This window comes from Mandrillus leucophaeus, unplaced genomic scaffold (assembly GCF_000951045.1).
Source record: "Mandrillus leucophaeus isolate KB7577 unplaced genomic scaffold, Mleu.le_1.0 Scaffold266, whole genome shotgun sequence".
Taxonomy (NCBI): domain Eukaryota; kingdom Metazoa; phylum Chordata; class Mammalia; order Primates; family Cercopithecidae; genus Mandrillus; species Mandrillus leucophaeus.
In genome coordinates this window covers 2,686,918-2,703,775 of record NW_012102765.1, presented here as the reverse complement: position 1 = coordinate 2,703,775, position 16,858 = coordinate 2,686,918, and the positions used below count along the sequence as shown (strand labels likewise).

The 16,858-nt window shown below is 57.8% G+C and overlaps 1 protein-coding gene across 2 annotated transcripts in view; it reads right to left on the bottom strand.

Annotated features, from left to right (window-relative positions):
* Positions 1 to 6,171: 6,171 nt before the first annotated feature.
* LOC105542710 (potassium voltage-gated channel subfamily H member 2) overlaps positions 6,172 to 16,858 on the bottom strand; it is a 13,362-nt gene continuing 2,675 nt past the window's right edge. The window contains exons 1-11 of one of the 2 annotated variants that reach the window (XM_011984358.1): positions 16,727 to 16,852; positions 13,663 to 14,091; positions 12,698 to 13,085; positions 12,170 to 12,369; positions 11,414 to 11,666; positions 10,092 to 10,285; positions 9,679 to 9,778; positions 8,834 to 9,106; positions 8,538 to 8,724; positions 8,093 to 8,270; positions 6,172 to 6,728 (exon numbers count right to left, since the gene is read on the bottom strand). In XM_011984358.1, coding sequence (XP_011839748.1) covers positions 6,579 to 6,728; positions 8,093 to 8,270; positions 8,538 to 8,724; positions 8,834 to 9,106; positions 9,679 to 9,778; positions 10,092 to 10,285; positions 11,414 to 11,666; positions 12,170 to 12,369; positions 12,698 to 13,085; positions 13,663 to 14,091; positions 16,727 to 16,834 — 2,460 coding nt within the window. In that variant the 5' untranslated portion in view covers positions 16,835 to 16,852 and the 3' untranslated portion in view covers positions 6,172 to 6,578. Of the gene's footprint in view, positions 6,729 to 8,092; positions 8,271 to 8,537; positions 8,725 to 8,833; positions 9,107 to 9,678; positions 9,779 to 10,091; positions 10,286 to 11,413; positions 11,667 to 12,169; positions 12,370 to 12,697; positions 13,086 to 13,662; positions 14,092 to 16,726; positions 16,853 to 16,858 lie in introns of those variants that run through there. The other variant, XM_011984357.1, reaches the window with a different exon arrangement.

Here is a 16,858-nt window from a genome sequence, read left to right as displayed (position 1 = left end):
AGCTCCCCATCTCTGCAACGTGATGCCTCATTATGATCGCTAATGATTATAATGGAAAAACTGCTTGCTAACCAAAACAGAAGTCATACTGCAGCCACTCCTCCCTTCCAGGGCCATGTTTTAATTCCTCCCTGGGGTTCATCAGATGCATCTGAATAGCATCCCAATGGCTGTGGGAGGACTAGGAAAAAGGTCACCAGTAAGGATGGCACTGACAGGGTGGCCAAGAACTTAGGGCTTGAAGGTCTGGGATCATCTTTTAAGTTGTTTTCTAGCCTGTATCGTGAGGTAACTTCCCCAGTGCTCACAACGGCCCTCCACTTTTTTTTCTTGTTGGAGACAGGGTATTTTGCTCTGTTGCCCAGGCTGGAGTGCAGTGGGGCAATCATGGCTCACTGCAGCCTCAACTTTCTAAGCTCAAGGAATCCTCCTGCCTTCGCCTCCCAAGTAGCTGGGATTACAGGCACATGCCACAATGCCCAGCTAATTTTTAAAATTTTTTTAAGAACCTGTTGCCCAGGCTAGTCTTGGAACTCCTGAGCTAAAGCAATCCTCCCAGGCACAGGAACCAGCTGCATGCTTAGGAGCCAGTGCCTGCTGACTCCAATGTCTCAGGTGCCTTAACTCAGAACATAAGCCTCGCCCCTGCCCCTCAGGCATCCCCAGAGGCATAGGGTGGCACTAGGCACATGGGCTCAACCCATTTCTCAGTATCTGAAAGAAAAAGCTCCCCCAGGGCCAGAGGATGGAGGACAGCTGAGTCCCTTCACTCATTGCCATGTTGCCTAATCCTCATTCCTCCTAGCTCCTTTCTCCAGCCCGAGAATAAGTCTTCCCTAAGGTCACTTAGAGCCCCACAGAAAGCCAAACTTCCCAGCGGAAGAGTCATAATCCCAGGGCACCCAAGGCAACTTGACATTAACTAAAGCCCCTCTGCTAAGACTACCATTCCACCTGGGCTGCTTAAGACCAGGAGACCACCCTGATTTGACCTTCCTGGTGTCCCTAATCAGCAAGTTCCAACTGATTATCTGGCTGCCATCACCTGGTAGAGCAGAAAGGGGAAGCCGAGCTGTCACATATGGTTGTGTTGCTGTGAGAGCCCTCTCCAGACTGTTTCCCTAATGACTGATTTTCTTGCCAGTTAGCATCTAAGTCTTTTGCAGCCAGACCTTATGCTATTGCTAATTTTAAAATAATGGTAAGAGGATCATGCTAAATTCTTCTGCTCTGGTTTCTTAGCAATGTCTCTTGCAGACTTCCAACTCACTTATAAGGTGTGATTATTAATATAAAATAATGAAGCTGATTATTTAAACAAATGCCTCAGAATGCATTCTCTTTTTTTTTTGGGGGGGGGAAGACAAAAGTTAACAACCACCAAAAAAAACTTGAATTGTACTTGGATGTTTAGTAATTCAAAGTGATTAAGAAGCACCTTCTTTAAAATGCTACTGTAATAAGAAGATCAAGATAAACTGAATTTTGGGGGTGGGAGGGTTGGGTGTTTTTGAGACAGGTTCTGGCTCTGTTGCCCAGTCTAGAGTGCAGTGGTGCGATCTCAGCTCACTGAAACCTCTGCCTCCGCCTCCCAGGCTCCCACTTCAGCCTCCGAGTAGCTGGGACTACAGGTGCGTGCCATCATGCTGGCTAAATTTTGTATGTTTTTGTAGAGACAGAGTTTTGCCATGTTGCCCAGGTTGGTCTCCAACTCCTAATCTCAAGCTGTGCACCTGCCTCGGGCCCCCAAAAGTGCTGGGATTACAGGCATGAGCCACCGCATCCAGCCTTAAATTGAGTTTTTATTGCTTAATACCATGTATATATGCAGCTTTAAGAAAATGGTTACTATTTAATCTTTTACTAAATCAATTTTCACACTAACCACTCTTTAATGATACACAATTATCCTAAAATATCTCAAAACAGTCACTTTGGAAGGCCCTGCATTTTCCATTTATTTCGACATCATTGAGCACTTGAGAGAAACTAACACACCACATGTGTCCTCTTATGGTCCTTGTGTTGTCAAGCTGCCAGGACTCCTACAAGGAAATACCTATTCCTACAGCAGTATAAGCTCTCACTGAAAAGCAAGTTCAACCAGGCTTCAGTTTCCAGAAGACTGTCCACCACCAGGGGAAAAGGTAGATCCCACAGACCTGAATCTGGAACTGCAAAGCCCTCAGTGTAACCTCCCTCAGCCTTGACCATCGAAGGACAAATGAACAGCCACCCAGAAGACGGTGAGCTGGAGCCCTCCACTCAGAGGCCACCTGGAAACTGGAAACTGAGAGCAAACCCCCCTGCAAAAAAAGTATCCCCAGCTCCACCTCGGAGGTATCCCAGAGCATGGGAACAGGAGGGGGCCCACAAGCCTCCAGACTGGGGCAGCCACGGACAGGCACCAACATTCATTCTACAAAATGAATGGTCTTGAGGCTGTTGGCCCAAGTCTCTGGTTTGTCCTCCCCACTGCTCCCATCATTCTCTTTCAAATATTTAATATTTACCTTGGTTGTACTAAAGTGAAAAAAAAAAAAAAAATACAAGCATCTGTAGCCACATTGCCAGTGAAGGAGTGGGGCTTATGCTCCCTGGGGAGGTGGGCAGGGGAGGCAGCCACAATCCGGAGGCCAAGCCTTTGGGAAGAAAACGACCTCCGAGGACAGAAGCAAATTTTGGCCCAGCCAACTCTGTCCAGAAGACATCTCCCTTTTCTGTGCAAAATCTCAAACATGGGGTCTTGTGGGCTTCCTAATGGCCACATCAGGTGCTGGGCACTATGCTAGATGCTGGGTGGGAAGAGACGAAAAGTGGACCAGCATTCAGCCCTTCCCTTTTACAGAGGACAGACAAGCAAGCAGGCAGGATGTGAGGAGCCCCTAACACAGGTGCCAGTGAGTGCCACAACTGGCTGAGAAGCCTGCAGAAGGCCTCAGGATCAGCAACGTCCACGCTAGGACTGGGAAGATAGAAGGGTCTCTCCACACCAAGGATGAAAGAGTCTGCACCACAAGAAGAGGGCAAGATGGACAGATGCAAGAACATGGTTAACAGGACAGAAGCTTGCATGGCTGCGGCACAGGGCACACGGCAGGGAGGGGAGAGGGCAGGTGAGTCTGGAAAGAAAGATGAGAACCTCTGTGCAAAACGGGCACGGAGGGCTTTGTCCTTCAGGCAAGGGGGAGAAGTCCATCTGTCCCTTCAGGACCAGCAGGCGTGTGACTCAGACCACCTGGGCTCACATTCCAGCTCCACTCTGAGGAGCGGGATATGCTTGGGCGAGTCACTCAGTCTCTGGGGCTTTGGTTTCAGGTGGCTGGAATAATGCTTGCTGCAAAGGGCATGCTCAGGAAATATCCATTGCTGTTATTTGTCAATGAAATGTGAGAGCTGCCACTGCCCGGCTGAGCGGGGATGAGATCTCAGGTAAGGACAGGTGCTGGAGACCAGCTTACACCTGGACAGGCAGGCTGGGCATCCCTCCACACCTGGAGCTCTGAGCACGGAGGTGGGGGCAAGAGAGGTGGCGCCACCCTCCCCCTTCCATTCCTGCTCCCAGCCCCTAACCAGACTCCAGCTTGGAACCCTATGCCAGGCTTCCACCAGGTGTTGACAACCGCATAGATCCCTTCCTCTCCTGCCACAGCCCCTCCAGCTCCCATCCCACCCTCTGGCTCTCTTGGTTTGGAAAAACCCTCAGCCCTGGATGACAGACCCTTAACAGCCAGGTGCCCAGCCCTGCAGGAGGGGAGGGACTGCACCACCACAGCTTGCCCTTGTCCTCACCACCAAACTTCCTGTCGCTCTGGGAGCCCAAGTGAGGGGAGGAGCCAGGGAGCAGGGCTGCCTGTGGCTGGACAGTGCAGGCCGGAGGATGGGTAGGGAGAATCTGAAGTCAGACGCACCTGCCACCAACTAGGGATGTGACCTCCAGCCAGTCACCGGACCAGCCAGAAACTGACTGTCCTCATGTGGATGCTAACATGCCCTCCGCTAGAGTAGGGATTCAGGACACAAGGGCAGAGCACCCAGCTGCAGACCGGACCCAGGGACCACCTGGCAAATGCAGCCACTGTGACTGCTCCTCACCCACTCTCCAGCCTTGGCAGGGGAGTCCTGGCAGGGACTTGGCAAGGAGCATCTGGGCAGCCTGGCCCATCCAGACTGAACAACTGACTCTGGGTCACCTATGTATTTCTATCAAGGACCAGCATGGACAGGTTGCCCTCTGCTGGGCCCAGACCCCATCCTGAGCGCAGGCACATGCACACTCCCACACATGCATTCACTCCTCAGGAGCACCAAAATCCACACCAGATGCCAACGCCCAGGCAGGGCCCTCACCTAGGGGAAGGCAGCTGACCACAGTGCTGGCATGGTGCCACAAAGAAATAACCAGTGGCACCTCTGCTACAAAGCCAGGAGGGGGGCAAAGGCCCTTTCTTCCTCTCCTCTCCGTGCCCCCCAACACCCAGTCCGGCTGCTGGACATGGAGTAGTGGGCGTCAGGCAGACTCCCAGGATGAAGGCACTCTAAGGACAAGGGCAGACCATGACAAGGATGAGACAGCACCAGGGAGCAAGGACTTGGCTCAGCTTACAGTCCAGCACGCGAAGAGCATTGAGTTTCGTGTGTACCTTCACTGCTCCCCATAAGCCGCTGCCTGGGTCTGTCTCCTGCCCTGGGCTCCAGAGTCCATAAGCAGAGCCACACCCCACTGACACCAAATCTAGGCCACCCCAGCTAGACCCCCACCTGCAGTGACAGTCACATCAACCAACCAGGAAGGCCTGTGTTAAACTTTCAAACCATGAGCAGAAGCAAGCTCACACTCACATGTGCATGTGTGTACATGTGTGGCACAGATCCTGATGCGCATGTGCATGTGTGTACATGTGTGGGACAGATCCTGATGTGCATGTGCATGTGTGTACATGTGTGGGACAGATCCTGATGTGCATGTGTATGTGTGTACATGCGTGGGACAGATGCTGATGCACAAACCTGTCTTTTCTGCCCGGCATGCCTGTCACCCCTCTTCCCCTCTGACCTGTGTGTGGATCTCTTCCTTCTCCCTATCTCTCCCAGGCCCTGGAAACAGGGAGATCCCTTCCTTCTCTCCTCCCTGCTCTGGGCACAGGGAACCTTCCAGGCTGCTCAGAGACCAACACCTGCCCCACCCAGGCATGGGCAGTGAGAATGGCACAGTTATCTTTAAAACAGTCAACAAATCCACCTCCAAGGGTCAGAGGTTTTGAGGACTCAGCGAGAAGCTGCTCTGAGGTCTCTAGAGGCCTTTGGCAGCTCCCCGCCTGCAAACCGGCCCAGCTGGGCTCAGCCTGCCCGCCGCCCATTGGCTCTCCACACCAGCCGCAGTCATTGCACCGCATTCCTCCAGGGGCTGCGTGTCCTCACGAGCCCAGCAGCACATGCACACACACACGTACACACACACAGGCACAAGCAGGCACTTGCGCACACACCCCTCACCGTCCCCAAGATGTCTGCCTTGCCTTGCTCCCCAGTCATGGGAATGAGCCACCCTGAAGGTTGTACCCTCTTCAGGAAGCTCCTCTTGAGATCCAGGATCACAGGGGACCAAGGTGATACAAGTGAGGTCCATCTGCAGCCAGACACCAGGTGAGCTCTGGTCAGGGCTGGGGTCACCCGTGTGGCCAGGGCCCAGTTGTATTGGACAAGATAAGGCTAAGTTGTGGGTGGGGGTGGGGCCAGGACTCAGACCAATTTCAGGTTAGGGTCAACGTGAGCTCAGGAACTGGGTGAGGGAGACAAGTGCGGGGCTGCTTCCACAGTCAGTGTGAAGCCCGCTGTGGGAGCCAGGGTGCCCTGCCCAGCAGAGGCACATGGCCCTCAAGGGCTAGATGCCAGGTTGGTGTCCCATCAGGACTGCCTCTAAATGCATGTGGTCCGGGGGTTGTTATCTTGAATCCAGGGCCCTACAGAGACAAGATTCTGTCTCCCTGGAGATGACCTGTGTCAGCCCCCAGGGAGCACCCCCACTGCACACACCCAGACCTAGATGTAGGGGCAGCCCTGTGGGCCTGGGCAATCAGACGGACCCAGATTCCTGTGCAGGCACACCTGTACATGTCCAGACATGAACACAGGATACAGCAAGTAACAGTTACACCCTCCCAGCACCACTGGAGTCTCCTCAGGATAATTATTTATTATTCATAGTCATCAGCATCTTCATTAATTATTCGTATGATCCTTAATTATTATCCTTAACAATAAGAGCAGTAAATAGCAGAAAAGTCCTTGAGGTGCCTAAGGCCCAGGGCCGGGTGCCTCCGGGCAGTTAGACCAGCTAATGCCCTCAGGGCAGTGGGGGGACCACAGGCCCCACCTACTGCCGGCCCTGCCCCTGCCCCTCACTGGGGCCCAGGGGACTGCAGGAGAAGATGGTCCCAAGGGCTAGGGGAGGAGCTGTGCCTTCGAGTTCCTCTCCCCTTCCACGGTCAGGGCCTCCTGAGCAGGGCCTCCAAGGGGAGCAGCCCAGCAGTGCCTTGATCCCTGGGTGAGCCATGTGTCCACACTGGGCAGCCCCACTAACTGCCCGGGTCCGAGCCGTGTCTGTGCAGGGGCTGGGAGGTGAGGGCCCCCAGCTGGCCCGGCAGGGAGAGGCGTCGCGTGGGGCCATCTTGGGGGAGCTCTGGGGCCCCCGGGGGCAGCTCCTCACACGCCATGAACTGGGAAACCTGCAATACACACAGCATGGGCAGGCGAAGAGGCCATGGAGAAGGAGGAATGGGAGGGAAAGGGGCAAGAGAAGCTGGGGACAGAGGATGGACAGAAGGATAGGAGGGCCGAGAGGAGAGTCAGGTGGGCAGAGAAGCTGGAGGGGACAAGGAGAAGAGCCAAGGTAGTGAGAGCAGGACAGGGGCCACCAAGGGAAGGCACCAAGGTGGGAAGTAGAGAAAGGCACTCTCCAAGAGCAGGAGCCAAACAAGAGAGCCGGGAGCAGGGAAAACCCTAGGCCCTTGTCTCTTCCTGAGGATAGGTGGCCGCTGAGCCCAGCCCAACCTGGAATAAGCAGTCTCTGTGTTGGGACAGAAGCTGGGACAGAAAAAGAGACAAGATTCTTTCCTGCAATCCAGAAAGAACTTGGAGACCTAGAAACAGAGGCAGGCTGGCGGCCAGGCATCTGAAGGCCAGGGAGAGGGCTGGGGCAGGCGGGAGGGGTTTGTGGGTGCTGAGCGTCTGCTGGTGAGAGCTCTGCGGGGGCGGCTGCGAAGCGAGACTGGCACATTTGCTGACGTGGGCCCTGGTGTCTGCAAACAGGAGCAGGCAGCATATGGGAGGGGGGAGCGGATGCCAAGGGAAGGGGGGAGGGAGCAGATCCCAGGCCGCCTCTGGCAACCAGAGGAGTCCCCATGGACACAGAGGGTGGCACAGACACCACCATCCTGCAGAGGCCAGGAACATGCAGCTCCACCCAGGAGAGGACAAGGGGCAACCTAGGCCCATCTGTAACAGAGGGGCAAAGCAGGCCCAGGAAGTCCTCCCCTGGAGGCTTGTCCTCTGCACCCTGGGAAATGCCAGGCACCCTCAAGATGACCCTGTGACAGCCAGTGCCAAAGGCAAAGATGGGCAGGACAGTGAGACCAGGGAGTGTCGCTCACAGAAGCAACCCGGGACCCTGTCCCTAGACATTCTGGCAGGCAGCCTCCACCTCCAGGCCTCAGGTTCAGTCAGTTCTCCTTGGAGAGCACCCATGGCCGTGACACAGGTGCTACAGTTGGAGCTGGCTCTTCAGGTGATGCTCAGGCGTCTAGCGGTGGAGGCTGTGGACACTAGGGGAATGAAGCTGCGGGCCACTGAGCCTACAGGTTCCCTGCACCCAGCTGTCTAGGGGCTTTGGACGGGGGACTCTCCTGCCCTACTCTGAGCCTGCAGCTCCTGAGGCAGCCTTCCTCCAGGAGAACAGGGATGGGAGGAGGGCAGGCCAAGGTTCAGGGAGGCTGGGCCACAGAGCCCAGTAGAAAGGCAGCAAAGCAGGTTTGGGCTGGAATCGGGGAACAAGTGGGTAGGGGTACATCGAGGAAGCAGGGCTGGAGCTTACCTGAGAAAGCGAGTCCAAGGTGAGGGTGGGGAGGGGGCTGACGGGCAACAGTGGGGATGTGGAAGTGGGGCCAGGCCCCGGGGTGGTCACAGCACTGTAGGCGGGCGGGACCAGCGTCATCTGCCTCTGTAGCAGCTGCAGGACAGTGGCCATGTCTGCACTTAGCCGGGTCTCCAGCCTGGGGCAGGAAGCAGGGGATGCTCAGGGAAGTGGGGACACCAGTGACAGCCTCTGCCAGGAGTGGGGAAGGGGAGAGGGGAGGGGCAGCTGGTCAACCCAGGCCCTCTGCGCTAGAGGTGTGGCAGCCCCCAGCTCGGCTGGGAATGGAAGAAGGGGATCCAGCTGCTGCACACACAGACAGGCCCTCTCCCTCTACCAGACAACACCGCCAGGACCTGGACCAGACTCCAGGGCATGCCCCCACAGCCCACCTGCACTCCCTCACCTGTTGAGCTGGCGCTGGAGGGCGTCCAGCCTGCTCTCCACGTCACCCCGGGGCCGCCGACCCGGGCTGGAGAGGGGGATGTTGAGGAGGCTGGGGGTGGGGGCGGGGCATCGAGGAAGCTCCTGGTACTGGCGGCCCCGACTGTCCCCCCAGAAGCTGAAAATGTTGGACACTCCCGAGAAAGCGCCTGCAGCCGGGAAGCAGAGCCGGGTGAGCGGGGTAGATGCCCCGCCGCTGCCCCACCCGGTCCTCCCTCACCCACCACCCAGGTCCTCCCTTGCCCGCGCCTGGAGTACCTGACAGGGGGTTGCAAGTGTCACTGCTCTTCTCGCAGTCGTCCATCAGGGGTTCCCCACCCGGCGGCTCTCCGGGGGGCCTGGGGCTGGAGAAGGGCACCAGGCGGAGGGGGCTGGAGCTGCGGCCTGGGCCCTCATCCTCACTGCTCTCAGGGCTGGAGGGGCCACTGGACGGGCTCTCCCCCCACGGCCCCCCCGGCCGGCCCCGGCTACTCGGCCCTGCCCCCGCCCGGCCCGGCCCCAAGGCCGACACCTCCCCTGGCTGCTCCGTGTCTGTGGGAAACAGAGAATGGGCCTCAGAGAGGGGAGGGGACCAGAGAGGAGGGGGCAAGGGTGGAGGAGGGAACAGGAGCCTGGGAGAGGACTAGGCAGGACGCCCTGGTTCCTCTCCACTTGCTGCTTCTGCTATCTTGCACCCACTGTCAAGCCGACCAAGAACTCCCAGGACCCCCTGACTGCCCAAGCACTGGCAATGGTGCTTTGGGGATTGGGGGATCTCTGGGACTGCGGGGCCTCAGCCCCATTGTTGACTCCCTGGCCCTCCTTTGTCCTATGTTCTTTCCTCCTCCTCGATTCAGGGCAGCGCTCAGAGACCACAGCCCTGTGAGGTCCAAAAACCCTAGGCTTGCCCTGGAGGGTGGAAGAGGGCTTCCTGGAGGAGGTGACAGCTGCAGGGGCCCTGAAAGATGGGCAGCACCTGGACAGCTGGGGTGTGGAGTGGGCACACTGCAGGAAGGGATGGGAAAGTCTGAGGCCTGGGTAAAGCAGACACGGCCCGCACCGCCTTCCAGCTCCCAGCCTCACCTTGGCCCCGCCCTCCCCTTTCCTCCCCTCCCCCGCCTCACCCTTGTCCGTGCGCCTGCGGAAGGACAGCTTGCGCTTGCGTTGCCTACTGAAGCCACCCTCTAACTCCGCGCTGCCGGGGGAGCCCGGGATCATGTTGGTCTGGAACCAAAATCAGTATCAGGGCTCTTTCGGTGCTCTCCTGCCCCACCAGGGTCAGGCCCCAAGCTCCCTCCTTAACATAGAAAAAGTAGGGCTGGGCGCCCCAGCTCTGGGGAAACCCTTCCCTGCCCCCAGTGTGACCTCTGCCCCAGGCAACGACTGAGTTTGGGGCTTTTATAGCCTGCTCCATGATACCATTTGACAAATAGGGAAACTGAGACAGAGAAGCATCACATTCAATGTCACACAGCAAAGGGGCAGCCACACAGCTGGAAGCAGGAGGATGGGGTCCAGCTCAGGGCAGCCAACTCACATCTCGCAGGTTGAAGGTGATCTCCAGGCTGGACCAGAAGTGGTCGGAGAACTCAGGGTACATGTCCAGCACCTCCAGCAGGTCATCCCGATGGATCTTGTGTAGGTCACAGTAGGTGAGGGCCCGCACGTCCCCGTTCGACTTGCCAGGCCTCGCATACAGGTTCAGAGGCTCCCCAAAGATGTCATTCTTCCCTGGAGGCCATAGAGAGAACAGGGAGCTCAGCCCCGGGGGGCGGCATCCAGGCAGCAGGCACCTTCTCCCGGCATCCCCACTCTGGGCAAAGCATGTCCCCTCAGCTGGGTCACCTGCCAGCTGGCCCCCAACCCACACGACCAGGGAAGCAATTTGCCAGCCCACCCTCCCTCAGCTCCCAGCAGGCAGGACAGTGCCAGAGGGGCCGGCAGAAGGGGCCAGGAGCCCAGGGTCTCCCAGCAAATGAGACCCAGCCAGCAGGACTACCACAAACCCCATGTCCCAAACACCCTCTTAGCCAATCACTGCACCTTTGTAAGCAATGTTCTTCAAACCAAAGATCAGAACACAGTGGTAAATCAAAACCAGCATTTTTTTTTTTTTTTTTTTTTTTACTGAAAGAACATACAGTAGTATAGCTTAGCACAGCACAGAACAGAAATGCTAGAATGTACCACATGTAATAAGGCCCAGTGTTATGTCGTGAAACTTTGATTTTAGTTGTGTGGGAGTGTGTATTTGTGTTTGTACAGAGCTGAGAAACAAAATCTAAAATGTCCTACCATAAACCATGGTCGAAAGAGTTTGCTCTATCTGCCCTGAGGCACGCAGGGCCCAGGGAAGGACAGGCAGAGGGGAGGAAGTCCTCAGTGTCCAGACACACCAACAACCCACCCACTGTGCACAGGCAGGGTAGAAAGGAAGTGGGGAGACGGGGCAGGACTCCCTTTGCTTTGGATATGTCATGGGGCCGGGCATGAGGCTGCAGGGAACCACATGGCCCTTAGTGAAACCAAATGCCCAGCTTCCAGGCTAGCATTTCTTCCTCTACTGCCCAGGCTGGAGGATCTAGATTTGATCCTACTTTAGGGAAGCAAAAAGTGTCTGTTTGTGGTGGATCCTGAAGGGAAGAATGTGGGAACCCCAGAGTTCAGCAGCCCCACCCCACGTGGGGCTGCTCTTCATGATCCCGCTTGGAGGGCCTGAGTTCAGATGAATTAAAGGAGCCCAGTGACCCTGCAGGCAGCCCCAGGTCCACAGCCCCGGTGACTGCATATTCAGCGGGCTCACACCTCTCGAGGCTGCAGATGGCATTTCCAGTCCAGTGCCCGCCCCCCACCCCATACCCAGGATGGCCACGACGACGTCGCCCCGCAGGATCTCGATGGAGCCCCGGGAGATGAAGTACAGGGCGGTGAGCAGGTCCCCAGCATGCACCAGTGTGTCCCCTGGCGGTGCATGTGTGGTCTTGAACTTCATGGCCAGGGCTCGAAGGCAGCCCTTGGTGGCCCCTCGGAAGGGTTTGCAGTGCTGCAGCAGTGAGCGGTTCAGGTGCAGGCAGATGTCAGCCTGCAGGCACTCAGGGAAGCCCTTCAGCACCTGGGGGCAGGGTGGGGGCAGCTCAGCACACCCTCCCTTGGGACCCCCCAATCCACACTCCACTCCACCATCCCACCCCTCTATGTCAGGGAAATCTCATTCTCCAGGCCTGGGAGATCTCAGAAGCATCAGGCGGCCCAGTGTCTTGGGAAGGACCTGAGACCCCACTCCAGCTTCACCACCCCTGGCTGAGCACCCTTGGGCTCCAGACCTCAATGCTCTTATTTATAAGGCATAGAGACCATTCCCGCCCTGGACTGTCGTAAGGATTTAACCCCATCGCCTGTGTGATATATAGCTCCTACCCCAAAAGGGGAGCTCTCCAGAGAAGGGGTTCCAAGGGCTTCCGTTTCCTCACGGACAAAAAGGGGCAGCATGCCTCCAGGGTCCTTCTTACTACTGACTGTGACCGCCTGAGACTTGCTTGCTGTGCCAAGAGGCTCCCCTCTGCCACCCTACTCTTCCCAGCCTGCCACCCACTGGCCACGCTCTGGTGGCCTCACCGCGTTCATGTCGATGCCGTTGGTGTAGGACCAGGCGTGCTGGAAGTACTCCTCGAGGCGCTGGCGCAGGGGGTTGGGGATCTGGTGGAAGCGGATGAACTCCCGCACCCGCAGCATCTGTGTGTGGTAGCGGGCTGTGCCCGAGTACAGCCGCTGGATGATGGCCGACACGTTGCCGAAGATGCTAGCGTACATGAGGGCTGGGGGCGTGGGCACGTGGGGCTGTCAGCCTCTGCGGGAACCCCACCCACCCACAGGGACCCTGCTCAGGCCCTGCACCAGGTCAGTGTCTCAGTCTCAGTATCGACATGCCCACGAGATGCCCTTGTACATCTGCGTTCCAGCACACCCCACCCTTCAGTAGTCCCCGCCCTGGTGACCCAGCCCCCAAACCATGTCACGATGGTGGCCCCTGGAGTCTCTAAGTCCCAGGGTCCTCACTCTGGCCCGGCTAGCAGCCTCAGTTTCCTCCATCTTGGGTTCCTCCACCGTGGGCTCTCCCCGCCACCCGCCCCTGGGCACACTCACAGCCAATGAGCATGACGCAGATGGAGAAGATCTTCTCTGAGTTGGTGTTGGGAGAGACGTTGCCAAAGCCCACGCTGGTGAGGCTGCTGAAGGTGAAGTAGAGCGCGGTCACATACTTGTCCTTGATGGAGGGGCCGCCCAGGCCGCTGCTGTTGTAGGGCTTGCCTATCTGGTCGCCCAGGTTGTGCAGCCAGCCAATGCGGGAGTCCATGTGCGGCTGCTCCATGTTGCCGATGGCGTACCAGATGCAGGCCAGCCAGTGCGCAATGAGCGCGAAGGTGCACATGAGCAAGAACAGCACGGCCGCGCCGTACTCTGAGTAGCGGTCCAGCTTCCGCGCCACGCGCACCAGCCGCAGCAGCCGCGCAGTCTTCAGCAGTCCGATCAGCTGAGGGACAGGGAAGGGGCACATTCCGTTGACGGGGCAAGGGAAGAGGGGAGGTGCTGTGGCCCTCAGAGCAGGCATCAGAGGTCAGATCCCCAAAGACATCCTAAGCCCTCCTCCTAAGAGTTGAAGCCCACGCTGGACCCAGCACATGTGTCTCATTAATCTTACTGCTAGCTTTGAGACCGAGGCAGCCCCCATAGTGCGGATGAGGAAACAGGGGCACTGAAAGGTGCAGTGATCACTCTTGGGTGCCTGCCCACTCCCACCAGCTTCTAGGGCACTTTGGTGTAGCTACAAAATAATGGCCCCTTAGGGTGGATGAATTAGAAAAAAGGTGTCTTGTGTGGCCCTCTGCAACCTTCGAGGAGCTTGTATGGAGAGGAGGAGCATAGATTTGCTGGGGTACCCACAATGCCTCTGCAGCTGCCTTGCCACCATGTCTCTCTACCACTGTCTTTCTCTCTTTCTCTCTCTCTCTTTTTATCTGTCCTCCTCACCACCCCCTCCACCCCACTACCTCCCACCACCTTCCTGGCCTCTCCTCTCCCCGCACCACCTGCCTCCTTGCTAACCCCACCTCCTCAGAGCCAGAGCCGAAGATGAGCAGGTCGAAGGGGATGGCGGCCACCATGTCGATGAGGAACCAGCCCTTGAAGTAGTGGACGGCGATGCGGCCGGGGTGGCTGACCACCTCCTCGTTGGCATTGACGTAGGTGGTGCGGAAGTTGATGAGAATGTCCACGATGAACATGATGTCCACAATGAGGTCCACCACGGCCAGCGGCTGGCAGGCATAGCCACACTCGGTAGCAGGTGGGCCTTCTTCTGTCTCCTTCAGCAGGAAGGCAGCCGAGTAGGGTGTGAAGACGGCCGTGTAGATGACCAGCAGCAGGATGAGCCAGTCCCACACCGCCTTGAAGGGGCTGTAGTGCAGGATGGTCCAGCGGTGGATGCGCGGTGCCTGCAGCTTGTACTCAGGCAGCACATCGGCGCCCAGGGACAGGACCTGCACGCGGGGAAGGTGGAAGCATGGGTGAGGCAGGCCATGGGACCTCGGGGGCAGGAGCAATGACATCTCTGCCGGGGCCAAGCAGAGTGAGCAGAAGGCCAAAAAAGTTTCCATCAGAATGCCCACCCCTCAGCCAAGTGACCACAGCAAATAGCCACCCCCAGGTTTGGGCATCATGGTTCCCAAAATGACACACAGCACAGGACTAGCTCCAAACAGTTCCAACAGTTCCCGGCAGACGTTGATTCAGGACACTCAGCAGGAACACCCAGTGCTGCTCCCCACCGGCAATGCAGATGCAGACCTGCCTCTGTGACTGTCCTGAGACACTGGCCCACACCCCCAACCACACACGCCATAGTCTCAGACCAGAACGGGTTCCAAGGACAACAGCTCCCAGCCTAGGCAGCGGCCCCAGGAGCCATAGTCCCAATCCATTGACTGGTAGTCACTGCAGTTCCTACCAGCCTGTCTTCATGCCACAGGCCCGAGGACACCAGGCAACCAGTCTTGGGTCCCTTGCCCTTCCAGGATGAGGAAAGACCAAGACACTCCCCTCCTTCACTCGTATACCTCGCTCCCTCAGACCCCTCTCCACACAGGTCAGGGACAGCCCACAGTCCTCATCCTCCCACCCTCTTACAAAGGGACAAAGAAGACCTAGCCCAGCTGGGAGGAGATGGCACCCAACTTATACAGAGAGACGTGCATACAGGGACTGCTCAGCAGTGACACACACAGCTCCTGTACCAGTTCACGCTCACACTCTGCCTCGTCCACACTCACACTCATCAGACAGAGGCAGGCTGGCCGTCCAGACCCGGTGACAGCACGCACATCCCTCTTGCTCCCAAGGCAAACTAAGAAGAGCTCCGGCCAGCTTCTCCACAATCCCAGACGCTTCTGGGTCTCCCTAGAATTCTCTCTCAGACATGCAGCTCAACCCAAAAGCCCCCTCCCCAAGCTCTCCCTGCCATCCCTGGGCAGCCAGCTGAACCCAAGGCCTTGCCCAGCCCCCATGAATTCCAGAGGTGCTGGCCCTGCTCCCAGAAGCACCAACTCCCAGGCCCCCACAGTCTCAGGCTTTTGGGTTGGGGAGGCCATAGTGGATGAGTCCCAAAGACTCCTTCATACTCAAGCTGGGCTTGCCCAAGACAGTCTCAGGCTTTTGGGTTGGGGAGGCCATAGTGGATGAGTCCCAAAGACTCCTTCATACTCAAGCTGGGCTTGCCCAAGACACCTTCACACATGGTGCTGCTTGGAGAACATCTCCTTAGAGGAAATAACTAGAAGTTAAGACGGGTCGTAGTTAAAGATCTGACCACCCTGGGGTGGACACAGGGCCTCCAGAGGTACCAGATGGGCCAGGCAGGGAGGGAACACATGGACAGGCTCCCAGGCTCCATTTCTGCTCTACCTGCTGAGTACCCAGCTCCTTAAGGCAGAGAGCAGTTGCCCGCACGGGTGGGCGGCCCTTCAGTGATCAAGTGGGGACTGGAAAAAAAAAAAACAACTGGCCAGGCCCCTGTTGACAAGGGGGCAGAAGAAGGTAGCTGCCCCTGGATAGGACTCTTCTCTGTGCCTGAGAGGTCAAGCCTCTAGTCAGAGGTATCAGGACCACCCCTAACAGCAGTGACCCTACCCTACCCCTGAGTCTGCACACAGCATGAGCAACATTGCCCCAGGGCACAAACTCACACGTGCACGGGGCACACCTCGTCCTGACAGGGGCCAGTCCCAGCTCTTCAGCCACCAGCTCACCTATGGCCTTGGGCCAGGTCTGTCCCCCCAGCCTGTTGTCCTATAGAATACTGAGCTGGCTTGCTTAAGCCAAACCCTGGCTCCTCAGCTGTGGGTGGGAAGACCTACCTGTACCTGTGCCCCAGCTGGAAAGAGCATATGAGCCAAGGCAGAATGCTCAGGTGTGGGGCGGTGGGGGCAGGGATGGGATTCCCAGACTCAGCCCTGAGCCACCTCCCATTCCTCCTCCACTGTTTGCCCAAGCCCACCCCAGGTTCTGACAAGAGAGCTGCTGGATGGCTCCCAGGAGGTAACAGAGTAGTGCATGGCCCAGCCACCACACCTCGGCCGCCCATGAAGAGATGAGCCAGGTGCCTCAGCCCCGCGCACCCTCACCACCCACACAGTGGCTTCCGCATATTCCAGCCTCCTCGACCCCCCAAAACAGCACAAGCCTCCCTTGCCCACTGGGTCCAACCCCAGCACATAGAGCAAGGGAGCCCCAGTGCCTCCATGCCAGGCCCAGCTGCTGCCTGCCGGCTTCTCACAGTCCTGCCCATGGGCTCCTTCTCCCCACTCTGCCTCCCCACCATCTCTCTGGGCATCTGTCTCATTCCTGTCATCTCCCCACTTTGCATTTTGAGCTCTAGGACTGTGGGCCATGGCAGCCACAGGGGAGGGGAAGTCCCGGCAAGGGAAACTATGTAAGCCCAGTCTGGGAGGGAATGAAAGCAGGAGCCAAGCGCGGGTGAGCAGGGCCAGGCCCCATGGCTCCCAAAGCCTCCTGCTTCCCAGCAGCCCTCTCCCCAGCCTAGAGCCAGAGCCCTCGGGCCAGCCACCTGCCTCAGTGCCCCAGCCCCAGAAAGAAGAGGAAGGACCGGGTGTCACCTACCTCCTGGGCTACGAGGCTGGAGATGCGCACTGCCCGCCTCACCCGGCCTTTCTGGGCCCTGGGCCGCAGAGCCCCTGTCCTGCTCGCCTTCCCAGCTGGGGCCGCCATGGACGACTTGGCGCCCTGCAGCCT